Source organism: Populus euphratica, unplaced genomic scaffold (genome assembly GCF_000495115.2).
Source record: "Populus euphratica unplaced genomic scaffold, PopEup_1.0 scaffold57.1, whole genome shotgun sequence".
In the NCBI taxonomy this organism is placed as follows: domain Eukaryota; kingdom Viridiplantae; phylum Streptophyta; class Magnoliopsida; order Malpighiales; family Salicaceae; genus Populus; species Populus euphratica.
This window is the reverse complement of record NW_011499919.1, coordinates 667028-692792: the sequence shown is the minus strand read 5'-3', so window position 1 is coordinate 692792 and position 25765 is coordinate 667028. Positions and strand designations below refer to the sequence as shown.

The window sequence follows — 25765 nt, the reverse complement described above, 5'->3', positions numbered from 1 at the left end:
ATCTTAATCGCACCAGCCTTCCAGGGTCCAGGCTATCTGACTAGAAAGAAACAGCAACTGAACGAACAGAAAAGAAGAGTCAGTTTTCGACAATTACAATTTTAGCTGCTGCTGCTAACGAAGTTCACTTCCCTCGATCTCATCGAAAACCCCACAAAGACCCATTTCTTCATTCTCAAAAAGACTCTAACTTTCCTTTGTAACTCTGACCAAAAGCAAAAATCTCTTCTTTATTAGCTTTTTAGAACAAAACCCTTTTTTATTAGCTAATCTTTCACTCCGGCTCTCGACATTTTCCGAAGGTAGCGTATGCATTGGCCCTCGCTTGCTTTCTCTCTTTGTGTATGCTTTTATTGTTTTATTTCCATGCTTGTATGCTTACCTCTTGGTTTTTCTCTAAGGGGGCTGGATTTGTGATTAGAATGTGAGATTTGAGCTGATTGGGATGAATGGTTTGGTGGATATTGATGTCGAAGTGCTTGTTTCTATTTTATTTGATGTTTGTGCATGACTTGAGAAATGAAAGATGGGATCTTTTTAGATTTTAAGCACACGGTTTAGCTTGTAGTGCTGCTGTTTAGCTCATATTGCTAATTATCTTGGTACAGTTTTGTCTTGTTGCTCCATTAGCTCGGGGTTCCAGTGAAGTATTTTGATTTTCTGTTCAATTTTATTTTTGTTTTTGGGATTCATAGATTATGTTTTCTTGTTCATCATAGGAGTTGGAGTTTTTTAAATTGATGAACAGAAGTCACAAGAACGGAGAGTCCAAACGAAGTTTTAAAAAAGAGAAAAAAATTGCATTAAAAGAAAATAGTGATTTTCCTGAAAGCGTAGCAAGCAAATGCATGTAACACAAGAGTGTTTAACATTAGGAATTAATATGCTATGGTTCATGACTCGTCATCCGTAAATGGATTTCTATCTTTGGCGTGCTTGGTCCAGGCAGGATTTTGAGAAGATATTGTAGAGATGGATTGTATGTGATGCAGCATGGAGAATGATCTTTATATATTCTGCAGGTCTCTATTTTCTTCTAAGAAGTTTAATTTATTGAGAATGGCGGCAACTGCGGCTTCTGGCCTTCAAATGGCAACTGCAAGGCCCTGCATTTCCTCTTCTCGCAGAATGGTTAAGGCAGGTGCTGCTATTCTTGGCGCCAATTCTAAAGGGGCTTCATGGGCTAAGCTTGCGAGTGGTTCTCATATATCAAATATCCAGCCTTTTAAAAGGACACTCATGTCGTCTCCAGTTAAATTGAATAAGGTTGTGACAAAGGCAATGTCTGAAACTAATGAAAGTAAGCCAGTGTCCGGATTGCCAATTGATTTGAGAGGTACTGTTGTTTTTTTCTTGTTTCTCTTTTGTTGGCTAGAATGCTCAACCCCTTGCCTATATATGCTCTTAGCATTATGTAAGCAGCATCTATAAATCAATTTTTTCCCTCAGTAAATGACGGAACCAACATTTATTTTAAATCAATCAACATTTGGCCAAATTTCTACAGACACTGAATTTTGAATACTACTACAAAGGCCACATTCTGCCATCTTTTGATACGTTTAATACTTCTGCGTATCTGTGATCAACTAAACTACAAGTAATATTTAGGTAAACGGGCATTTATTGCTGGTGTGGCTGATGACAATGGATATGGTTGGGCAATAGCAAAATCTCTTGCAGCTGCTGGTGCTGAAATTTTGGTTGGAACATGGGTGCCTGTGAGTAAATCAATTCTTCGTTACAAAATTTCTTTCTTTGTTTGCTTAGATTTTCTGTGCCATGTAAAAGTATTCTGTTAGTGACTAGGAAGCTTCTTTTGCAGGCTTTGAACATTTTTGAAACAAGCCTGCGAAGGGGAAAGTTTGATGAATCTCGTGTGTAAGATGCTAGCAACTTTTAAATTATGCTCTGATGTGTATGTTATAGATTGAATCTACTAACAAATTATTTGATTCTTCAGGTTGCCAGATGGTTCTTTGATGGAGATCACCAAAGTATATCCCCTTGATGCGGTGTTTGATAGCCTTGAGGATGTACCTGAAGATGTAATGGACAAGAAGAATATAGTCTATTTACTGTACACAATATTGGTCTAACATCTTTTGATTTAACATGCTTTTATGTATGTTCTTGCAGGTGAAAGCAAATAAGCGCTATGCTGGATCCAGCAAGTGGACCGTTCAGGTATGGACTCCTAAATTTCTTTTTCCCTTGTTATTATGGTGAATGCTTTCAAAAGCCACCCATTGACATTGTATTTGCATTCCTTGATATAAATTGTTTGTGTTGTATTGTTTGCCGTTTGCCCAAAATTCCGAAACCTTACTCATAGATCAGATTTCAGTTGTTCTCTGACTGAAAGATTTGATAGTTTGTTGTTTAGTTTTGCACCCTAGAATATACAGGGTGTCCAGATGTTTCGATGTCTTATAAAAATTTCCAGACAAGCCATAATTGTTTTTAAATTTCAACAATTGACATGCTCTGTTTGTGGTTTGGCCATCTTCAAAAACATTTTAACTTGTATAATGGGCTGCAGATTTACTTATCCACTGAATTTCTGTGTTCTTTTTTTGCAGGAAGTTGCTGAATCTGTCAAACAGGATTATGGAAGCATTGACATCCTGGTGCACTCACTTGCCAATGGGCCTGAGGTAAAATAAATTCTCATATTGAAATTTGTGTGCACTGTTATCTTTTCTACATAACAATGAAATCATCTTCTTAATAGGTTACTAAACCCCTTTTGGAAACATCAAGGAAAGGATACCTTGCAGCCATATCTGCATCCAGTTACTCATATGTTTCTTTACTCAAGCATTTCCTTCCTTTAATGAATCCAGGCAGGCCTTCTTTCTTCTGTAATGTTTCAGCATTTTCAGTTATATCTCTAATTTCCTTACACATGCAAACATGATTTAAACAGATTTCTGCTGATACAGGTGGTTCATCAATTTCGCTCACATACATTGCCTCTGAGAGAATCATACCAGGGTATGTTTGTCTTGAAATTTTTGCATCTTCTGGAGTCGCAGAATTACCATTTCTCAGAGTTGATAGTTTTTTTCTCTTATGCAGATATGGTGGAGGCATGAGTTCTGCCAAAGCTGCACTCGAGAGTGACACACGTGCAAGTGTTCATTTCCTTTCTTAGCTGTGTGCATGATTTATGAATATACAAAACAATTATGACTGTCTTGACTTATTTATTCTTGTACAGGTGCTTGCATTTGAAGCAGGAAGGAAAAACAGAATCAGGGTCAACACAATATCTGCTGGTAACTTTGCCCCACAATTTTCTATTAGTTTCTTATCTTTTTCAAGGAAATATAAAAATCCCATTCAACCCAAAGTAAGAGCATCCAAAGAATATAATTTGGTTCATCTTGTTAAGTAACACAATTTGATTGGAATATAAAGTTCCGTTTAGTGTTTTCTTCTCTAAAACCCCTAAATATGCAACTGTATGAATTCTCTGATGTATTGGTTATTTTAATTCTCGACTTAGGGGGTGTTTTGGACTGTGGTGTAGGTGCTTTTCAAAATAGCTTTCTGCTTAAAAGTGCATCAAAATAATTTTTTATTTTATTTTTGACACAAGCACATCAAAAAACACAAAAAAGAAGAAGCATCAATTTAATGTTTTTTCAAGCGAAAAGCACTTTTAAAAAGCACCTAAAAGCAGAAGCAAAAGTTGTGCTAAACACCCCCTTGGTGCTTGAGATAGGTAGCTCTTAATCCATGCACAAAAGCTATTACTAGATGCTTAAGAACTTTTACCAGTATACATCTCTTTAGATACATTGATTAGCAAGTTAAAGTACCCACCTGTTCTGCCCCATTATAGATGGGTACCCTCCAATGCACAAAAGCTATTACTAGATGTATCTAAAGAGATGAAACCATGCACAAAAGCTATTACTAGATGCTTAAGAACTTTTACCAGTATACATCTCTTTAGATACATTGATTGGCAAGTTAAAGTACCCATCTCTTCTGCCCCATTATAGATAGATACCTTCCAATGCACTGTGACATGGTAGAACCATCCAATCAGTGTTTACATCTGGTCATGGTTTCGACTTCCAAGTTGCACGTAATTCTGCATGAATTAGATCCACTGTTAGGGTAAGCAGCTTTGGTGATGGTTATAGCTGGAAGAACAAATACTTTATTTTTGCTGTAGCACTGTCCTTTTTTCTCCGTGCCCATTTTCGGATGAGTGCATTTTAAGTTGTTGCCAGGTCACTTGGGGTCAGGCTTGCCTTGATATCAACCGATTTTAGTACCTTTTATAAGTATCTCCTTTGTTGTCATTGCCTCATCTTTCTTTCTTTACCGCACAGGTCCACTAAGAAGCCGAGCAGCCAAAGCAATTGGATTTATTGACACCATGATTGAATATTCATTAGCCAATGCACCCTTGCAAAAAGAACTATCTGCAGGTGAATTTGAACAGTTCCCAATTTCTAATTTTTATGATTCCTTCATTTTCTTCAAATGATGGTCATTACTGAGTTCAAAAAACTGATGGAACAGATGAGGTGGGTAATGCTGCTGCCTTCTTAGCATCACCCTTAGCTTCCGCCGTCACTGGTACTGTTATGTACGTTGACAATGGCCTCAACGTAATGGGTGTTGGTGTTGACAGCCCAATATTCAAAGACCTTAACATTCCAACAGACAAGCACCAGGGATAAGTGCAGGCTGATCCATCAAGTGAAACTTTGATTACTGATGTTGCTGCCTAGTGGCATTGCCCTCTGACGGCTTGGCCATCGGCCCCAATTTTTCCATGAGACCTTGTTTTTAGTAGGGGGGGTAACAGTTTCAGATAATGTTTGCAATGTTCAACTTTTATGTCGTGTAGTGATTGCTGCTTGCACAGGTTGTAACAGCTTCCTTTAGGTTGTCCGTGTGGAGACTGGAAAATCTTTTTTGATAAAAAATTTCATTTCTTTTTGTTCCTTTTGTTCCTCTATTTTGGCAATCTCCATGCAAGTAATCCTCTCAAGCTGATGCTGCTAGCTAACATTGACATTTAAACCTAGACCTGGCACCCACCGACCTGAAACCTGCCCCGTGATCTAGAACCTGACCCGGACCAGGCTTCACCAATTGAATGGACTGCTTTAATATACTAGAATGGCACCAACCCTTCATAGACTGATTAAAAACAGAATAAGATGAATGGAATGGCGTAAACTCTTTAAAGTCTAAAAGCGAGGTTGACTCGAGTCAAACATTTAATTTATCTAACTTGTGATAAAAGAAAAGGATGTAATTTACGTAACTCGTGATTAAACGAAAAAAAAGAAAAGGAAATTAACTTATCATTCTCGAGATAAAAATATATAACAAATGTACTAAAACAGAATGGTTTTGGTGAATAATGTTAAAAGCTATTCAAATACTCACGATGCAAGATGAATTGAAGCTTTTTTTTTTTTTCATTTTGGTCTTTTAATTTTTGTTTTTGTCAATTAAGTCTTCTAATTATAAAGTTAATAGCCCAGTAATTTGTATTTCTTGGCTAAAGATAAAATTAACAAAAAAAACATAGAAAAAATGCTGAAAATAGATGGTGTATTTAAAGTTGGTTTGAAAGGTACACCTTAGTACCCTGAATTTTAAAATTTGAACTTTTTGGTTACTTATGTTTTTCTAAGTTTAATTTCAGTGCAAAGCTTTTTATTATTATTATTATTATTTTCAAGTCTTTGGTTTGTGAAGGAGAAAAAAAATTTCACTGGATTCTAACGTTAAGAGAGAAATTCACTGTTTTTAGATATTCTAAACACTAATTAGTTTATCTTGGTGTCCATAAGTTTTATTTGAAGAGAGCAACACTCGATGTTAATTGTTTAAAAACTCAATATTGCCTAAAAAATAGATCAAAATTAAAGAAAAAAACTCTAATCCAGTTTAAATTTTTTTATTTTTGGATTGCCTTTTAGATTTCTTGGATTGAGAAATTAGTTTATAAGTGTTTTTAAGAATATTTATGAGGTGTTGTTTAGTTAAAATGGGTTACAACAGGGACCTTTTCTCTTGAGCCAACTACTCGTTCTCACCGGCTGTGGAACAGCAACAAGTTGCAACTCCAATGAGCGTTCGACCTTCTCTATACTGCACCATAAGCAAACATAGCTGGAGTAACAACTCTCTCCTTAGTCATAGCCTTCAGCAGCAATCCACCGTTCAAAGTAGTATCCCCCTCCGCATCAGCAAAACCCAACCAAGACTAGTAGAGAGAGGGAGGACAAAGAGACAACAAACAAGAAAAGATGAAAAGGAAAGCAAGACATAGAGGAGAGAGTGTTCGATCCGACAGTGCATTAGCACAGTTCGCTTTGTCTCAATATATGTAAGTTCTTCATTTCCTTCCTTTTCTTTGCATTATAATTCACTCGCTACAGTAGCAGTAGTAATGAATTATAATTCACTAGTATTAAAAGATTTAAGGTTTGTTTGATAACGCGGTTTACATCGCATTTTCTTAAATTTTGAATTTCTTTGTTTAAAATAATTTTTTTTATGATTTTAGATCATTTTGATATGCTGATATCAAAAATAATTTTATAAAATAAAATAAAAAAACCTTTATTTTGATTTTTTTTTAGTGAAAAACACTTTGAACCGCTACCACTACCACAATCACAAGCACACTCTTATTCACTGGCTTAGACCAGTGACTAGGTTGGGTCCAACCCAGCTTGTACGGGCTGGGCTCGATCTAATAAAACAAATAGTTTTCCTTTCTTTTAATCCAAAATTTAGAGATTTATTCACTGATGTCAGAGTTATGAATACTGTATTTTTTTTAGTTATATAATATTTACTGATGCCAGAGTTGGAAATATTCGTAAGCAAATATTAACTAACACTAAAGTCAAGAATATCATAGGAAAACCATAAGAACAAAACAGAAACAAACCTTTAGCAATTTTAAAGAAAACAATAATGTAGTCTGCCTTAGATAGGACGCTCAAGGGGTGATAATAATTTTCATTTCGCGTAACAGTCTCATACCATGAGAATTTCTATTGATCAGTTAAGGTTTCTAGTGACCATAATATTAGGTGACTACTCCTCAAACTAAACTTTTTTTCCTAAAGAACATAATGCCAAATATTTGTTCTTCTTTTGATTTAGAATTATTTTCTAATCAGTTGTCGCGATGTTCGAGTGTGACACAAGTTATAATTGAGTTTATGTATTTTTAGTAAGGTTTTATTTTGAAAAAAATAAGGGTTTTTGTGAAATTAAATGTATTTGAAAAAATTGGTGTGTAGAAACAACTTAAAATTATAAAGAAACAAAAAAAATAAGGATATATTTGTGATATGTGTGGCCGGCTATATTAGAAAGATATTGAGGGATGATGAAGTTGTATTCATATTTGAACCGATTGTGTGTGTGTGTGTGTGTGTGTGTGTGTAAGATATTGATATACTGATGATGGATGAAAAGATACAAGTTTGATAAACTTAGTTGTCATGTAATTGTTAGTAAACTTATTATAAATATAATAAAGTGTATCATAGAAGTTATAAGTCGTTATTCTGTTTTAGGGTAAGTGTTGATGGAATATAGGCTGTTATGAATTTGATTAAAAATTGGAGGAAAACAAAATTATTTATTTTGGTAGAATTAGTATTTGCCATACTTGAAAGAAATTTGAAAAATTAGTTGTATTGTGTTAGAAGTTAGTAAATTCTAACATTAGAGAATGAAAGAGTTTCTTATGTCTTATTGAAATGAGATAATTGAAATTTTATAATTTGATTTTATTGGGAATCTCTATAAAAATTATAGGATTGTTGTAAGTATGAAATAAAAATTATTAAGATTAGTGTTGATAATGAGTTAAGATTGATGTTAGTAGTGATGGAAGTAGTTATTGTTAATGTTAATGATTATGATTAATGTAAAAGTATATTTGATGCTAATGAAAAACAAATTGATACATTGGCCATTAAATATGTTGACATGTTTGGTTGTTAAGTATGATAAATTTTGTAAAGAAGGTTGGAATTGGAATTTCAATGATGTTGAAATAATGTGTGATGTTTAATACATATTGATACATGAGAGATTATAGGATTTTTCCAGTAATTAAGGACAATCACATGAGCATAGACATCAAGTAGGTGACTCTCACTTCACTTTAAATTTTTGAAACTTATTACATTGTTTTGTTTTAATTACTTTGTTAACAGTTGTGTATTTAGTAGTGAAAAGAATTATTGGTAATAAAAATATTTACTGAATTATTGGTGATTAGATGAATTATTGAATTGATGACAATTATAAGGACTGTCAAATTAATTAAAAGATAGCTACGTTATGAATAATTAAAAAGATTGTTAGATTAATTATCATCCATAAAAAGATTGTTGAATTATAGATAATCGGAAGGATTGTAAAATTAATTGGTATCTTTAAGGGGATTACCAGATTATAGACAAACAAAAGAATTATTGTATTAATTGGCATTTATAAAGAGATTGTCAAATTATGGATGATAGAAAGTATTGTCAGATTAAGTGACATCTATGAAGAAATTATTAGGTTGTGGATAATCAAAAGAACTATCAAATTAATTGGTATTCATAAGGAGATTGCTGGATTATTAATAATAAAAAAGATTGTTAGATTTATTGGTATTTATAGAACTATCAAATTAATTGGTATTCATAAGAAGATTGTTGGATTATTAATAATAAGAAAGATTGTTAGATTTATTGGTATTTGTAAGGGGTTTGTCAAATTATCAACAAGGGGTTTGTCAAATTATAGACAATCAATATTATAATAATTGGTTTTCGAAAAAAGATAGCTGAAATATGATGATTAAATAAACTGTTGAAGTTATAATGTATATAAAGAAATGCAATTGATAATTTAAAGAATTGATTTGTATTATATGTTAAAAAATAGTCTGAAGAATAATATTGAATTATAAGTTCATGGGTGAGATAGTAATTAAATTTTATATTGTAATTGTATAAATACAAAGTTATTACAAGTTATAAGGAGTGGGATTTGGATCATCTAGTTAGATATGTTGAATCATTATAATATTGTAAATTTATATTAATAGGCATCCATTTAGAATAGTGTTTAGAGCATGTAAATTAAATACCATTATTTTGGTAAATTGTAATAATTAAAAGAATTGTTAGTTAAGTTGTTATTTGAATGTATATTAATATGGATACTAGGATAATGGGTTGAGTAGTTGAAAATAATAATAGATGTTTATATATATTGAATTTATTTGAAGGTATACATGTTGTTTATGTTTTAATTATTTTTTAATAATTATATGATATCGTTATTCAAATATATGTTTGAGTACATGGTGAATTGGAAAGTATGGTTACTCTTGAATGAAATATGATTCAAAATGATTGGATAAAAAAATAAAAATTAGGAATTGACATTAGTGATTGTGAGTATAAATGTTGATATTTTGATATATAAAATTACAAGGAAAAATATTTTAATTTTTTTTTAAATTCTTTATTTTTATTAATAGAATACAAACAGATAAATCTGAATATAAATATTAAAATTAATAATATATATATATATAGTGGTCATAAATGGTTTAGAAAATGTAAGATCGAGTCATCATTTTCTTCATTATATGATGGAATGTGCCAATAAAAAAAATAATTTTAGTTATTTGAAACGATATCAGCAACTAACACATCTAACTATATCAGGTTAGGTCAAAACAATTATAATCTAACTATATCAGGTTAGGTCAAAACAACTATATATTTTTTTTTTATCTCTTATCTCTCTTTGTTTACTCTCATCTCTTTTATTTGCTAACACACAAAATAAAATATAGAAATATACAAATTCCAATACTTAATATAAATATTCTCACATTATCTTTTTTATTGATTAGTCAAATGGTGAATTCATCGATGAACTTAAGATTCTAATGATAAGCTAACCCACAACATGAATCTATCAACAATTTTGTCACGAGTTAAAATATTAAAAAAAATAATATATAAATATTAAAAAAAAACTATTTTGCCAACATTTAACAATTTTTTGGTAGTTTAACAAATAATAATTGACATGCTTTATAAGGAAATAAATTGTATTGGTGCACAACATGGACAATCTTAGGCTGCTCTCTTCAGGCCATTCAATATTATTTTCAAGACTTGAAAAACTATTAAAATATCATTAAGAAATTTTAAACTATAATAACAAAAGTATAACATCGATCAATCTATTTATATTGATAGTATATTTATTATACTTGATAAATTGGTTAGAAAAAATTGCAACCTAAGATTTTATTCAGATCAAGTTAAAAGCTGAACAGAAAAAAACATTGCCTTTATAAAACATAACTATCTAATTAGGTTTTTAATGAACTAGTCCTAGAAAAACCTGATTTCTAATTTGGGTTGAGTTTAAAGTTGAATAAAAAAACAATATTTCCTTAATAAAACTTAGTTAATTTAAACGAGTTTTTGGTGAAATAGACCTAGAAAAAGCCGATCCAAAACTTTACATGGTCAACATCGAGAATTTTGTTCGAAGAACATAAAGAGGATTGATAGGTGAAACAGCTAAATATAGGATACAAAGCCGAGAACTGTTACATCTTCAGGGACTAAAACAAAACTTTACCAAACCCCAAATTCTGTTACAATACGAGCTTACATGAATCAAAACTCAAAAATACTCAAAAAAAGCCCATGAAAAAGAGCCAAACCCAAACCCGCGAAAACAAGAGCAAAATCTAACAAAATAAAATAAAATCGAATCGTCACCATCATCGTCGTCCATTGATAAATCAAACTGTATATATTTCAAATCAAATCAATCAGAACACAAAAACCCTAATTTCAAATAATCTTTAACACCATGAAATGAATCCTTCTTCTTCTTCACCATTTCTCTTCATTCATGGCTAAGCAACAGCAACAGCAACAGCCTTCACCACCTTCGCCATGGACCACGTTAGAGGAGTTACTGCTAGCGTGCGCCGTGAACCGCCATGGAAGTGATTCTTGGGACTCTATAGCTATGGAAGTATCGAACAGGACATCTACTTTCTCCTCCCTCACTTCTCAAAACTGTATTGACAAGTTCAACGACCTTAAACGACGTTTCGGCTTTACTAGTCTTCGAAACGACACCGCTTCTTCGTTAGTTGATGAGCTCCGGAAACTTCGCGTCGATGAGCTCCGGCGTGAAGTGCATCGACGCGATGCGTCTATCGTGTAAATAACAGAAAAACGACGCCCCATTTTTGTCTTTGAAAGGTCTGTTTTCAGCATCGTTTTGAGATCTGATGAGTTTTGTTTTCGTTTTTTATTGACAGGTCGCTTGAAATGAAAGTGAAGAGGTTAGAAGAGGATAGGGAGAGGAGCTTGAAGGAGATGGAAAAATCATCAGATCTGGCTAAGCCTTCGCTGGAGATTGTTGCCGGTAAGTCCGACGGCGGAGAGGAGTCTGGCGATGGTGATGAACGATCGTTTAATGAATCCAATTCGACGAGTCAACAGCCACAGAAAGCCGAGGCGGAAACGGAGAAAGAACAGAACGCGATCACAGAGCTAAAACCCGAACCGGATGTGATTAGGGAGGATCCGGAACCGTCCCGGTTAGGATCCGACCCGGAACCCGAGCGGGAATGGTCACATAACGGTAAGTTAGAAGACGACGACGATAAAAAACCGAAAAAGGAAATGAAAATTGAGAGATTGAGTCGGGAGAGTGGACTGGGTCCTGACTCGAACGAGTTAGGTGAGTCTGTTGGTGAGTCCAAGCGGGAAGACAAAGAAAAGGATAATATTAAACAGATCAATAATAATAATAATAATAATAATAATAATAATAATAGTGACGTACAAAGTTCAGTGAGTTTGTCGATGAGGAAGAAGAAACGACGTCGTAGTAGTGAAGAAGGGTGTAGCAGTGGAGAGGAGGAGAGAGGGGGAGGTGATGATGAGGTTTCTCCCGCCAGGAAAAAGGTATCTGCCGTCAAATCTGAACCATGGCTTAAACTTCTTGGGATTATTCGGTCTCATCGGCTTAGCTCAGTCTTTGAAAAGCGGCTCCGAAGCCAGGTAATTTTCTGATCATCCTTCTTTAATCACCCTTTATTTAAATATATATATATATATAATGAGAAGAAAATATAGGAGAGAAGAAAAGAAAGAAAATTATTTATGTTATAGCTTTCATAATCTCGAGAAATTTTATAGTATTTAAAAGTAATAACCGAACACTTACAAAAGATATAGTTCTAAAGAGAAATAAAAAAAATTAACCGAAAAAATGGACGATATATATTTTTTCGTTTTTTGTCAGTCTCGCATAGTATCCGGTATTTATAGTTTGAATACTATAAACATTTTCATCAATCTAAATAATCAATATGATCATATTATAAAAAGTTTAATATAATTAATTTCTTAATTCTGTGAACTTTTCCGGTATCAAACTCAAGTAAGAACTTGTTAGTGAAGATTTCATCGTAATTAGAATCTGCACAATTTATGGTGGTAGGACGGTCCACGTTAACAATTAGGCAAAACATTAATTACTTAAAAAAAAATTACAGCTAGCAACTTTACCATGTTGAGATCGAGGTTTTCTACGTGAGGATGGTTTGGTAATTATCGCATGGAGGAGGATGTTATCTTGCAACGCAATGCATGAGCATCCTCGTTTGGTATTTTTTTGGTGCCATGCATTAGATATATAGATCTTGTTACATGGCGTGGACCAATGCATCTTGGTCTTGGTGGATGGGTTCAAAGTAAGAGATTGAACGAGTGAATAGTTATTAAGTATAGTTTTTTTAATTAAAATTCAAAATATAATCTTAAATGGATTCCATGTAAAATTATATAATTGTTTTTATCAATAAAACAAGATTTAATCCATAGCCGGAGCAAACTCAGCTCTGCCATGGAATCAAACGAGCCCCAAGAGTTTTGAAAAAATAACCTTGATGATTTTTGGAGTTCAATCAAAGATAATTGCTTTTGTTGTTGGTCTATCTATCTTGTTGAGTTTTTATTTGACACAAGCGGCTTAGTCAACAGCTGGCTCAAGTGAATTGAAAGCCATCTTCTTCTGTTTTTTCCGCCCTTTTTTTAAGGTCAGAATGTTTGGTGTCCTTTGTTTTTGCTTTCCCAGTTTATAGATTAGAAGATTTATTCTGTTTTGGAAAGAAAAGAACAATAGCACGTGTAGATTCACATGGTATAACGGGATAGGGTTTTTGACAGGTATTTGTAAATGTTATAGTAATTGTTTTTTATTTTTTATATAAAAAATGTATATTTTTAATACAAATATATCAGAAAAATAATTTAAAAAATTCAAAATTTAAATTTTTTTAATACAAATCCAATCTACCCAAAATATAAGCTAAATATTTTGTTTAAACATGTTTGAAGGATACTTCATTTTTTGTTTGTTTTTGCAAAAAGGGAAGCAATGAATATTAATATTTTATTATATATATTAAAATTAAGAAATATAAATAATTTTACATTAATAATAAATAATATTAAAATAATAGATATTCAAACTATCCACATAAAGTCTGAATATATTAGAAATACATAATGCTCCATCACTGTCATTTTTTATAATAACCTGCCTTGTACGATAGGAATATTGACTTTTTGACGGCTAATTGGATTATGACCTCATTGCACAGCCCTTCCTTCTTAGTTTTAGTTGCTTCGTAATAAAATGGTTGGTTTCGGGCCAGCAACTGCATCTTTGTGTTAGGGTATTTGGGCTTATGTTTTTAACAACAATCCCAAGCTATAAAGAGGGAAATAAGTAATTGAGTGAGGGTTTGTTTGAAAATATAATTGTAAATATTTTTTATAAGTGATTGAGTCAGGGTTTGTTTGAAAATATAATTGTAAATATTTTTTAAAATATTTACAATTTAAAAATATATTAAAAATAATATTTTTTACAGGGAAATAAGTAATTGAGTGAGGGTTTGTTTGAAAATATAATTGTAAATATTTTTTAAAATATTTTTTATTTAAAAATATATTAAAATAATATTTTTTATTTTAAAAAAATTTATTTCTAATATTAAAAATACTAAAAAATATTAATTTAAAATAAAAAAATAAAAAAATAAAAAACTCTTTTAAAATACAAAAATATAACTATGATGGATCATGTAAGTTCAGCTTTTGTCTCTTCTGTTTCATGGATCTTTTTTAGGTATTATGGTTTTGTTTGTTTATTTTTATATTTTAAAAATATTTTTTAAAAAATTTAAAATATTTTTTATTTATTTTAAATTAATATATTTTAAATATTTTGAAATTATTTTGATGTGTGATGTTAAAAATATTTTTAAAAAAATAAAAAAAACATTAATATATATTTTTACATGAAAAATTATTTAAAAATAACTGCAATTACATTGACATGTAAGCTCTGTGAATTGGGATTAATTGAGTTTTGATTTTTTATAATATTTTCTATGTATAATAAACTCATAAATAAAATTATTTAATAATTTAAAAGTGTTAATATAAAAATAAATTATTTAATTAGTTGGGTGGGAATAAAAACTGGGTTTTCTTTGGAGCAGGTCAAAAGTTGATATCCACTGGTTGGACCAAATGGCCATCCCTTGACACGTGTTTCAATTATGGTTGGACTTTTAGTTTTGATGGGTAAATTAATATTTTAAAGAATTTTTTATTTAAAAATATATTAAAATAATTTTTTATTTTTTAAATTTATTTTTAATATTAATATATTAAAATAAAAAAAAAACATAAAAAATAATTTAAAGGAAAAACATCATTTTGTTTTAAATCGAAAATATTTTTGCAAACGGTGCCAAAGTAAATGAGATTGCGGCTGGCTGACGAGATATTTTTGAAAAAGTTGAAAATAAAGTAAAACCGATATAAAAGTCGCAAATATTCCTGCAAAGTTGATGCCATGTTTTCCTTGGAATAGCCAGCATCTTTTGTTAAATGTGAAATGGCTTAACAGTGACCGGTAGTGACCTAGCACGTTCAGGAGGGAGTTTTGAAAGAAAAAGGAATTTTTTTGAAAAAAATTCATTATTATATTTCTAGTTAGAATCGGATGTTCCTTTCAACAATTCTACTGTTTTACAGGAATCTGAAAGGTACAGAATGTTGGTTCGGCAGCACATGGATCTTCAAATGATTCAATCTAGGCTGAATAAAGGGGTCTACTCCAATTGCTTCCAAAAGTTCTTCAAGGATCTCCTGATTTTATTAAACAATGCAATTGTTTTCTTTAGAAAAAACTCACCGGAAAATCTTGCCGCGAATGAACTTCGAGCTGTGGTTTTGAAGGAAGTGAAGGAGAAGCTTCGGAAACCAAAACCTCGACCTGTGGCTGCCAAGCCTGCAACCGAACAACATTCTGCTGCGCTTTCAAAACCGAACAAATCTTCTTCATCTACCTTGGTAGCCTGTAGCAAACACGGTTCCATGAAAGCAATATCTGGAGGTGCTGGTAAAAAAGGTGATAAAGAGATGAAAGGAAAACATAAGGTAAATGAGAAGAAGGTTGAAGTTTCAATTGATAGGATTGAGGAGAAGGGTTTAAAGAAGAAAACAACTAAAGAAAGGTCGGTCTCGGGTCGTAGAAACTCAAAGACAAGCAACAAGAATGGAGAGATAAAGCATCAATATGGTGGTAATGAATTAAGTTCACATGATGCGTTGGGGATTAAGGTGGATAGGAAAGAACATACAGGGAGGAAGAAACAAGGAGCAGCGAGCTTCTTGAGAAGGATGAAGCAAAATTCTCCAAGTCGAGTGACGGAGGAGGACTCCTCCTCCTCCCCCTCCTCCTCGGAGGATGAAAGTAGAGATAGTAGAAAGCAGGATAAAAAGAGGAGAGGAAGGGAAGCAGATGGGATATCTAAGAGGATAACAAGGAGTTCAAGAGGAAGAGGACCAGGAGAAGATAGCAGAAACATAAAACGAGGAAGGCCGCCGAAGAAGCAAATGGAGTCAGGCAGCGGGACGGGGAAGAGGGGGAGAGATAATGAGGATTCCGGGGTAGGGGTTGGGGGTGGCGGAAGAGTGAAAAAGAGGTCAAGGAGGTGATCCTAGTGGTGGTTGTATAATGTAAATTATTTTAGGGAGTTTTTGGATTTTTGTCTGGTCAGTGTAGAGTGACTTGCACGTGCTCAGTGGAGAAGAAGGGGCGAGGGCGTGTGGTGAAGACTGGACAGGAGGAAATGAGATGTCTTTTGAACTCTTAGAATGTTTTGGAGTTGCTGGCCAGTGAATATACACAGCATGTTTAGGGAAAACATGAATCATAGTTTTTTTTTTTCTCTGCGTGTTTCATTATGGTTTCTGAAGTTGGAAAGAAACTAACCTGCCTGAATTAAATTTCATGAAGCATTGAAGGTAGAAAACATCTCCGAGACCTACGCTTGCCCGTCATGCTAGTGTATTCGAAGGTTTGTAACGTGGTAAGAGTTACGAGCATGGATATTAAATGTGTTCTGGCAAGTTCATCTGGTGACTTGAAGATCTTGAAAATAATTTGAGGTGGGTTTGTGTTTCTTCGTGAGATTTCAAAAGAATTTTTAATTTTTGTTTAAAATAATAACAATATTTTTCTTTTTATCTAGAATAGTATTATTTTAAAATAAACTTGAGTGCACTCCATAATCTACTTTATCTAGGCAACTTGAAACCTATGGTTATGAGTCAATTTGGTCTCATGGGCAGACATTAATAGCGAAATTTTCAAATAGGACCACCGGGGGGCGGGTGGGTTGTAAAGCAGAGGTGAGAAAAAAAATAAAAAATTAATTAAGATGAAAAAAAATTAATTTTAAAAAATTAATTAAACCGATTAAAATTTTAAAAAAATTGATATGTTTGTTTCAGTTTTTATTTTATAAGTTTGAAATAAAAAAATTTGAACTGAATTGAACTCAAACTAAAAAAAACTAAAAAAAACTAAGTCAAATAAGAAAAAATCAAGCAAAATTAAAAAATCAAGTCAAACTAAAAAATAGAATCAAATCAGTTTAAACCAAAAAATAGAGTCAAATCAGTTTAAATCAGTTTTTATCCTAAAAAATCAAAACTAACTAATTTGACCTTTTTTTTTTAATTTTAATTTAATTATTTTTTTTGTTAAAAATCGAACCAAACTAAAAATTATTACTCTTAAGCTAAAGTATTAAATATTAAATATTAATGTTAAAAATCCATATTATTAATGAAAAAAAGAATGGCTATGGATTGGTAGAGTTATCTTTAACTTTTTTTTTAAAACAATAGAAACAATATAATTTTAAAAAAAATTCAGAAAAAATAATAAATTAATAACTAAGTTCTTATTGAGTTAATCTTAAGTTAATCAAGTTAACTTAAATTTTTAATTAAATTAATAAATTATTTTTAACCTTAATTAATTCAAATTTAGTTTGACTAATCGGGAATATGGTTTTGAAATAATACTTAAAAGTGAGTTTCTTGTATGAATCTAATGCAATCAAAATGATAAATATTTTTTAATATTGATCTCAAATTAAAAAAAAAAACTTATTTAATTATTAAAATTTATCTCTTGAAATTACATTACATTATTTGTAAAATACATGCTACTATTTCTCGCAACTCTCTAACCTCTGAATATCATATTGATTGCATAACACACTTCAATAAAGTCTACGCCACAATATTAGAACGGATGGTTGCTGTTTCATTGTTTTTATAAAAAACAGGTGAATGTCAACATCCAAGTAATTTCTTCAAGCCTCCTTTCTTGGCTATGCTTTCTAAGTTAAATTATGCATTGAAGTAACTATATTCAACTTTAGTAATCTCTTGCTATATATGCATTGCTAGCTCTTTATGGCTGCCTAAAATGACAAGTTTGGTTGAAAGAGGATCGAGAGTCTTACTCTTTTTATTTTAAATAATTTGTGATTAATATTTAAAAATATATTTTTATTAAAATTTTATTTTTTTATTTTTTATTTAAAATATTAATCATTTCTTAACTAAAATATGTTTTATAATAATATTTTTAATTTATAATAAATATTCAACCAAATTTTAAACAAGTTAAATAATTAAAACAATAAATAATAACAACAATAATTCAATTTATTTATAAAAAACACAAAATAATATAATTCAATTGCAAAGAAACAAGGATAAAAGTTGTTGAAAAAGCTTACCACGAACCAGTGCAATAACTTCTCTCAATTCTTACCAAAACCTCCCCCCCCACCCCACCCCCCCACCCCCCCCCCCCAAAAAAAAAAAAAAAAAAAAAAATCTTTATTCCTTACTGTTGTCCAATCGAGTTGGAAAAGCTTCAATCTTTCTCTCTTTCTCATTCATCAATGCCACCCCTAGTCTGATTTCCTCTCTCTCTCTTTCTTTCTTTCTCCGAAACATGTCAAACTATACAGTTGAGTCCACCAAAGTAGAGACAAGTGATGGAGCCAAGCTGCATACAAGGCTGTTCAAGCCAATAGAGGAAGGAGATGTAAAAGGCAACTTGGTGATTGTTCTTGTACATCCATTTTCAATCTTGGGTGGTTGTCAAGCACTTTTAAAAGGAATTGCTGCTGGGTTAGCTGAAAAAGGTTATAAAGCTGTGACCTTTGATATGAGAGGTGCTGGTAAGTCTACTGGGAGGGCTTCTCTTACTGGTTTTGCTGAAATCAAGGATGTTATTGCTGTTTGCAAATGGGTCTGCGAGGATCTGTCTTCTGATAGGATTTTGTTGGTGGGTTCTTCTGCAGGTATGTGCTTTATTTGGTTTGAAGTGATATGATATGTGAATTGGCTGTGATTTTTGGTGAGGAAAGTTTAATGCTTTGTGGGAATTAATTAGGATGCTTGATGGGGATGATGATTATTGGATCTGTGAACTTAGTGTTGGTTTATGAATTGTGAATCTGTGATAGTTGTAAGACTCTACCGATATGTTGGTTATTCATAATTTCTTATCACAAAGAAAGAAAAATGAATGAAAGGGAAAACAGTCAATGGTCATCAGCACATCCGAGGAGATGCATAATGATTTTGCTGTCAAGGAAGGGCAGGATTTGATGGATCAAATCAATTTGTACAAGTGATTTGCAGCATGGTTGAATATGCTAATTTGGATGTTTGATTGAATTGAGGACTAAGTTTGAGCATGTTGATGGTATTCAGTTTCAATTTTTGGTGATAAATGTGCTTGTTGATAGAATTAGGTTAGCTATAGCCTGTTTTGTTTATTTTGTCCATGAATTGAGATTTGATGATCTGCTTTCTATGACTTTATCAACCTCTTCTCTGGTTCTTGTACCCTGTTTGTGTTGATGTGGGCATCTTTTGGCGGATTTTAGTTGATAGGATGAGTTAATGCTGCAAAGATGAGAGTTTTGTGAAGGAAAATAAGACTTCCAGGTGTGATGTTTCTGAATTTTGGATTTGTCCATAATTTAGGCTGGCATGGGCCATCAAATGTGATTTCCATTTCTTATTAAAAATGTAAGAGAAAAAAAGAGCTGAATATCTAGGAATATTGTTGTGCCTCATATGATAGAAGGTCTAGGTAATGGAAATTTCTCTGTTCTGTTTTACTTTTGATTGAATTTGATCAAATAATTATATACTCCCTGCAGTTTTGCTTGATCTCCATGCCAGTAGAGCTTTCAAACTTGTGTTTTTCATTTCTTAGTCTGTCAACTTTAGCAAGTTTTCTCCGAAATATTTTTTTTTGTTAGGCTGTTCTGTTGCTGCATCCAAGTCATAGTTGCATATTTGGTAAATTAACATGATGGCAATGAATTGATGCAGCTGTACTATGATTGTGATCATTTTAAAATCACGAGATAAACTGCCATAGCAATATGAAATTCCATCGTTTCTTGTGTGAAACTAATCTTTGGATTTTGTTTTCCCCTGGTACAGGTGCACCAATTGCAGGTTCTGCGCTCGATGAGATTAAAGAAGCGGTTGGCTATGTAAGTATAGGGTACCCCTTTGGCATGTTCGCCTCCATCCTTTTTGGAAGACACCACAAGGCAGTCCTGAACTCTCCAAAGCCAAAACTTTTTGTTATGGGAACTAGAGATGGCTTTACCAGTGTAAAGCAGCTGCAGAACAAGCTGAGTTCTGCTGTAGGACGCGTTGAAACACATCTAATTGAAGGAGCAAGCCACTTCCAAATGGAAGGCCCTGAATTTGATAACCAGATGGTGAACCTTATCCTTCCGTTTATCTCATCATTATAGGAATATTAGATGCCATGTCAGTTTATGAGGTGTGCTGGGTCAGATTGCCCCCTGTAGGAACTCTTGCTGTACATGCTGATTATCTTTGTTTAATTTGCAGGATTTGGCAAATGGTTTGCATATTCTATGTCATCAGAGTCAACTAACAATTCAGTGAGAGTAACGTCCAACCTATTACCACATTGCTATTGCAAAAACGATAAGAGAGAGAGGGAGATTCAAAGCCATTTAGCCATTTTTACATGGTCAGATATCACTCTGAAAATAATTTACATAAACATTTTCCTACTTAAATGAAACTAAAGTTACACTGAAATCAAAGCTACTGTCTTCCCTAGCTAATATATAAGCCCAGGGATTGTCATGCTCTTGGCTGGCCATAAAATTTGAGGAAGCTATAATACAAGTCAGGGCCACACGTTGACAATAAGCCTAATAATCACATGTCATAGTTCTCATCATGCTGATCGCTTGAAACAATTCTGCCATTTCTTGCCATTTTGTTGCCATCTGAACCTTCAATTCCTCTACCTTCACCAACAATCTCATCATATGACCGTTTTCTCCATCCCCGATCTTGGTCCATTGATTGAACACGGGGAAATGGATGTTCCCCCTCATCTGCTTTGATGCCAAGAAAAAGGAGATTTTATTCTTTTCATTATCAATAATGTATTGTTTTCTGGTGAAAATAATCCACTTCGATGGAGGACTAAGACCAGGGCTACACATGTACCAAAATGATTAGCCTGTAAACAATCACATCCCACTGATACTTAGCATGAAAATGAAGTCACAAGTGGTCATGCTTGATAATTTAAGACAAGCAATGAATTGTTTGCATAGCTTTCAGATAAACATTTGAGATTTACTTGCATCTCACTGGATTGATAAAAAAACTAGTAATTCGGCGAACAGCAGTATACAACTATTACAGGCTGGTCTGAATACCCAAAAGCTACAATTAGATGATACAACAGATAGCAGGGGAGATATGAACATGTTATGTGTAATTAGTTATTACCACTTTCACCATCTGATGCTTCTTCTAGCCTTGCGATTGCGTTGACCAGGGCTTGTTCTTGTTCCTGCATGGAAGGGAAGATATAAATGCAGTAACAAAAGATATTAAAGCAAAACGAGGGGCGTGGTACTTACTTCCAGAGCTTTCTTTGCTTTCTCAATTTCCGAAGGATCAGGATGGCTAGCACCAAAAACTTTTTCTACCTGTTCAAATTGGCCAAATTAGGGAAAAGAAGTTCCTTTATTTCAACATAAAGCAAGTTTCAATATCCAACTTACCTCCTTGATTAGAGTATTTGTGTGAAGTATCTCAATATCACCCATAGCCTTCTTCCCAATACCATTCTGGATTAGAGGGAAATCTTTTTTGGACTGACCCTTTGTGGTTCCTCTACCTCTTCCTGCAGTGACAACTGCACCACCACGTGCAATGGCTTTCTTATTCCCACGGCCTGGTCCAGGCCGGCCACCTCTACGGAAAAGTCCTGGTTCCTCACCCTCCCACCTAATATCTTCAGGAGATATCTGCCATTATCACATACAGATCAGTAGCAGCTAAAACTAGAAATTCATGTGACTCTGAAAAGGACACCTTCCAAAGATGAAGTGTGATGGAAACACATGAAGAAAATTGATGGCAGACTAAACAAGGGAGGACAATGTTCAAAAGACTAAGCATTTTTTGTAATCTGCCATGCCACATTGAATGCATCACTAATTGAACCCTTGAAACTGCTGTTAGCCTGGAATAAGATGAGAGGAGCAAAGGACTTGGTTAACATCACATTCTCCACGAACAAGCAAAGCACACGCATAAGGGAAAAAAGGTTAGCTTGAACTTATCAACAGCACATAAATCCAACAGAAGAAAAAACCGTTTCAAATCAAATCTTCATGTTCCAATGGTTGAGCCAGCGGGGATGATAAGTTTGTAAACAAGTAACCAGCTGCCAATTTCTTATATACAAGTCATTCTTCTTTTGATAAAATTCTACTATCATATTTGGAAATGCTACAAAAAGAGAACAGGCAAGCAGGAGCAGCATTCAAATCTTTCAGAAGACCAAGTAGCAATCCCACTTTACCCCAAACTACTATGTAATACAGAAGAGAGAATTGTCAAACCCCCACAACCAATAAAAAGGGAGATCTATTCTATCAGTATTTTACAAACTACATGCAAGATTCAGAATGTACACGGTAAAAATTGCAGGCCAGAATTAAGACAACTAGATGTAAAATAAACCATATCACATTATCAGCTCCCAGGATCACAGCAACACTTACCTCTTTGAGATTGACCCATTCCCATGTTTCATCCCCAGTATTAATATCATAAACCAAAGCATGCCGCCCCTGTCAATTTGTGGAAAATGATTATGTTAAAGGAAACCCAGTAATAGGCAGACCATTACATAGCCAAGAGTAGACTGTACCTCAACTGGATTGTAGTCAGTTATAACGGCTTCATAGAAGTGGTTATCCTCTGGCCATCGAGTCCAAACTTTCTTTCCAATTAAATCATTGGTTGCGAAGACACCTGAAGAACCACGATTAGCAGCTTGAGCCCTGCTGGACAAACCTGTAGAACGCTGCTGCATGGACTTCATTAAGGATGCAGCAGACAGCCTTATTAACCAAAAAGTTGAGGATAAACCAGTTTAGTATAAATCCTCATCATTTTGCTCACACTTATTCAACTTACTGATTTGGGCTTCTTGTTCCCGGATCCAGGTGATGGGCCATGTCTCAGGGCTGATGTAGATGGTTGCATAGATGGATGCAATACAGGAGAAGGTGCACCCATGGACAATGATGCGGCTGACTGTGAGGTTTTCTGCTTCTTGCGAGATCCTGAAACTGTAGGACTAGGTATGGGATCGTGAGAAGGCTGGGCATTGCTTGGCATGCTAGGTTGGATCCCGTTCGCCTTTCTCCATTCCCTGGAACCATAAGTGATAACACTTGTTAGAAAAACTGGCTGGAAATTAGATCTTCTAAGAATCTTCTCAGCAGATATTTCATGAAAAAACTAAACCTTATCCTCCGAATCATATCATCAGCATTAACCCTGGCTAGGAGCTCCCTGTGCTCCTCATCTGAAACTCTTAGTTCTTTTCTGAGTTCTGTAATTAGGCTTTCCTTTTCCTGGGGGAGAACATTCATAGGAAGGGCATCAAAAACTTGTTTAACATCCAATGATATAGCATAAATCTAATGCATATGAAATGAACAAGTATAATACCCAAGTAATAGCATCTGACTGGGCTTTAAAGGCTCGCAGGACTGAAGTGTATGCTTCTTGTTCAATGTTGTGGATTTGACTTTCCATGTCACTATGCAACCTTGGCTGTGAAGCGGCACCACCAACTGCAGATCTTCCATTCCCAGCAGTTCGCACCCCACTTTGGAATCTATTTCGATGTGTAGGTGGAAGGTCATCATCAGTTCCTACAATTTTAAAGATCAGGAACACACTGCATTAACTCTTTACAGTATAGTAAAATGTAACAATTCCAAAGCTTACAATTCAATATATTATGACATGGAGAACACAAAAAAATTACAAATACCAGCGAACTTTAAACAAACTCACCGCTGCTATCAGAAAGCTCGTAATCCATTTCAACCCCTAAAAATTCAAGCTTGTCACTTTCAGCCTTTTAATCACGAAAAATACACTCGACCACTGTAACAAACCAACCGACTTCTTCACAAATTCAAGCTGCAGACAACCTGACAAACAAATGAAAAGGAAAATTTCTTAATTAACAAATTAAGAAGCACACTTCAGAGATCACAAATGCTTAGTGCTGCTTTAGAAAACAACAAATTTAAGCCAAATTCATTGGAAAAAAAAGTAGCCCGTGTTCACATAATTAGTTCTCTAACCCTATAAGCAATTAAAAAACTAAATTACACACAACCTTCTTGGTTCCTTTTTTACTTCAAGCACCAACTAAATAACTTCATAAACTAGGAAATAAACTAAATTCAGCAAAAAAAAGGACCTAATTCAACCAAAACACCAGCTAAAAACTTGATGAACAAGGAATTTAAGCAAAATTCAAGAAAACTAAACCAAAATACAAAAAGATCAAATATTTCATAAACTCACCGCTACCATTCAATCCTCAACGTCCATTGAAATTTCACCAAACCCTAAATACTTCAAAGTAACTAAAACTCGATTAAAATAAAAGGAGATTTTAAATAAAACCCTTTCAGAAAGTTTCGAACTTTAACCTCTCCTTGTGGCGTAAAATGAAACCCTAATAATTTACCGTCCAATTCCTCGAAATTGAACCGGAAAACGACCCGGAGAGCTTCAAAAAAGAAACTCGACGGCGTTTTGAGAAAGACGCGTGGAATTGTGAGAAATTTGAGTGGTAATTGTTGGTGGGAGTGATTTTGGAGAGCAAATTAGGGTTTCGAGATAGTGAATTGCGGAACGCGGACTTGAAATGGATTTTTTTAATTTTTTTTCTTTTGTCTGCAGTTAATTGTTGAGTTTGAGTTCCGGCTATTGGCTGTTTTTTATTTTTTATTTCTTTTTTGTTTATGACAAGTGTTTTTTCTTTTAAGAAATTAGAGAAAAAATTAATTTGATTTAGGGTTTTTTTCCTTGATATTTAGAGATTGAAAAGGATTGATATCCATTGTGTTTCATTTAATCTAGAGTTGAGATATCATATTTCCTTGATTAAAAAAAGTTAAGACCAAATAAACAAAACGATTAATATTAAATATTGATATTAACACTCTTTAATTAAATATAGAATTCTTATATAAATATATGGGAAGATTTGTGAGTTGATATATTAATTTGTGTAAGAATCCAGTATAAAAGGTTTATTTATAATTTTTTTTTACACGGGACTAGCATGTTTCCACAACAATTAGTGTGATGAACATCATTAATAATTTCTAAAAATATTAAACTAGAAATTCTTTGCTTAAAAGACTCTAATTGAAAGTTGATTATGAATTTAGTAATTAAAAATTTCAAAAATAAATAATGTTGCATGCTAATAATTTGATTGTTTAATCTTGATCGTTTTATAGACATTGACGAATGAGTCATCGCATGCAAAACCATATGATTGATATTGAAAAATCCAAAACATTTCATGCTAATTAAACCCCCCCTTTTTTCTAGAACATATAACAATTAATCATCTTAAATTATTCAGAAAAACCAACTGCTACTTTTTTTTATAGAAAAATTATGTATATTAATAGTTAATGTTAAAAGAAATTTAACTATATTTGAATTTAGTCGAGCTAGTCTAATTTAATTTGATATATTAATTTATTATACTATTAAAATTTATTAATTTTTTTTAAATAAAATATTTGTCATCTTACCCAACTGATACGCAATCTTATGACTTCATAGAATAATTTAGCTAGCATTCCTTCTAATGAAGTGTTAATTCACTTAAACTA

At 33.0% G+C, this 25765-nt stretch overlaps 4 protein-coding genes across 14 annotated transcripts; 3 read left to right on the top strand and 1 right to left on the bottom strand.

Annotated features, from left to right (window-relative positions):
* The first annotated feature begins 39 nt into the window (after positions 1 to 39).
* On the top strand, positions 40 to 4970 carry LOC105134969 (enoyl-[acyl-carrier-protein] reductase [NADH], chloroplastic-like). Its single transcript, XM_011039613.1, has 13 exons — positions 40 to 302; positions 1023 to 1336; positions 1612 to 1721; positions 1826 to 1881; positions 1964 to 2048; positions 2140 to 2187; positions 2583 to 2657; positions 2735 to 2846; positions 2946 to 2997; positions 3082 to 3133; positions 3224 to 3281; positions 4350 to 4448; positions 4543 to 4970. The coding sequence occupies exons 2-13, from the start codon at positions 1060 to 1062 to the stop codon at positions 4701 to 4703; spliced, it is 1185 nt and encodes a 394-aa protein (XP_011037915.1). The 5' UTR covers positions 40 to 302; positions 1023 to 1059; the 3' UTR covers positions 4704 to 4970.
* Positions 4971 to 10650: 5680 nt separating this feature from the next.
* LOC105134968 (MATH and LRR domain-containing protein PFE0570w-like) lies at positions 10651 to 16382 on the top strand. The gene is made up of 3 exons (XM_011039612.1): positions 10651 to 11267; positions 11369 to 12116; positions 15171 to 16382. The coding sequence occupies exons 1-3, from the start codon at positions 10951 to 10953 to the stop codon at positions 16134 to 16136; spliced, it is 2031 nt and encodes a 676-aa protein (XP_011037914.1). The 5' UTR covers positions 10651 to 10950; the 3' UTR covers positions 16137 to 16382.
* Positions 16383 to 18308: 1926 nt separating this feature from the next.
* LOC105134967 (uncharacterized) lies at positions 18309 to 20450 on the top strand. The gene is made up of 2 exons (XM_011039611.1): positions 18309 to 18811; positions 19971 to 20450. Exons 1-2 carry the CDS (start codon positions 18460 to 18462, stop codon positions 20291 to 20293), a joined length of 675 nt encoding a protein of 224 aa, XP_011037913.1. The 5' UTR covers positions 18309 to 18459; the 3' UTR covers positions 20294 to 20450.
* A 56-nt stretch (positions 20451 to 20506) lies between these two features.
* Positions 20507 to 24840, bottom strand: EML3 (Emsy N Terminus (ENT)/ plant Tudor-like domains-containing protein). 11 transcript variants are annotated; one of them, XM_011039603.1, is made up of 12 exons: positions 24563 to 24839; positions 24435 to 24478; positions 23913 to 24056; positions 23562 to 23767; positions 23355 to 23464; positions 23022 to 23259; positions 22753 to 22920; positions 22604 to 22672; positions 21596 to 21841; positions 21452 to 21520; positions 21318 to 21381; positions 20507 to 20917 (listed from the first exon to the last, which is right to left on the bottom strand). In XM_011039603.1, the coding sequence occupies exons 3-12, from the start codon at positions 23938 to 23940 to the stop codon at positions 20733 to 20735; spliced, it is 1383 nt and encodes a 460-aa protein (XP_011037905.1). In that variant the 5' UTR covers positions 23941 to 24056; positions 24435 to 24478; positions 24563 to 24839; the 3' UTR covers positions 20507 to 20732. The 11 variants fall into 11 exon arrangements, with proteins under 11 accessions (XP_011037905.1, XP_011037904.1, XP_011037908.1 ...); XM_011039602.1 differs by having other exon boundaries at positions 23913 to 24052; XM_011039606.1 differs by having other exon boundaries at positions 24601 to 24839.
* Between the last annotated feature and the right edge of the window lie 925 nt (positions 24841 to 25765).

Coding starts and splice junctions, on each gene's coding strand:
- LOC105134969 (XM_011039613.1), top strand. CDS start 1,060: ATGGCGGCAACTGCGGCTTCTGGCCTTCAAATGGCAACTGCAAGGCCC. Junction 1,722..1,825: donor TGGTTGGAACATGGGTGCCT/GTGAGTAAATCA, acceptor CTTCTTTTGCAG/GCTTTGAACATTTTTGAAAC. Junction 1,882..1,963: donor AAGTTTGATGAATCTCGTGT/GTAAGATGCTAG, acceptor TTGATTCTTCAG/GTTGCCAGATGGTTCTTTGA.
- LOC105134968 (XM_011039612.1), top strand. CDS start 10,951: ATGGCTAAGCAACAGCAACAGCAACAGCCTTCACCACCTTCGCCATGG. Junction 11,268..11,368: donor CGACGCGATGCGTCTATCGT/GTAAATAACAGA, acceptor TTTTATTGACAG/GTCGCTTGAAATGAAAGTGA. Junction 12,117..15,170: donor AAAAGCGGCTCCGAAGCCAG/GTAATTTTCTGA, acceptor ACTGTTTTACAG/GAATCTGAAAGGTACAGAAT.
- LOC105134967 (XM_011039611.1), top strand. CDS start 18,460: ATGTCAAACTATACAGTTGAGTCCACCAAAGTAGAGACAAGTGATGGA. Junction 18,812..19,970: donor GTTGGTGGGTTCTTCTGCAG/GTATGTGCTTTA, acceptor CCCCTGGTACAG/GTGCACCAATTGCAGGTTCT.
- EML3 (XM_011039601.1), bottom strand. CDS start 23,940: ATGGATTACGAGCTTTCTGATAGCAGCG. Junction 22,673..22,752: donor CTGACTACAATCCAGTTGAG/GTACAGTCTACT, acceptor ACAAATTGACAG/GGGCGGCATGCTTTGGTTTA. Junction 21,521..21,595: donor CAAATACTCTAATCAAGGAG/GTAAGTTGGATA, acceptor CAATTTGAACAG/GTAGAAAAAGTTTTTGGTGC.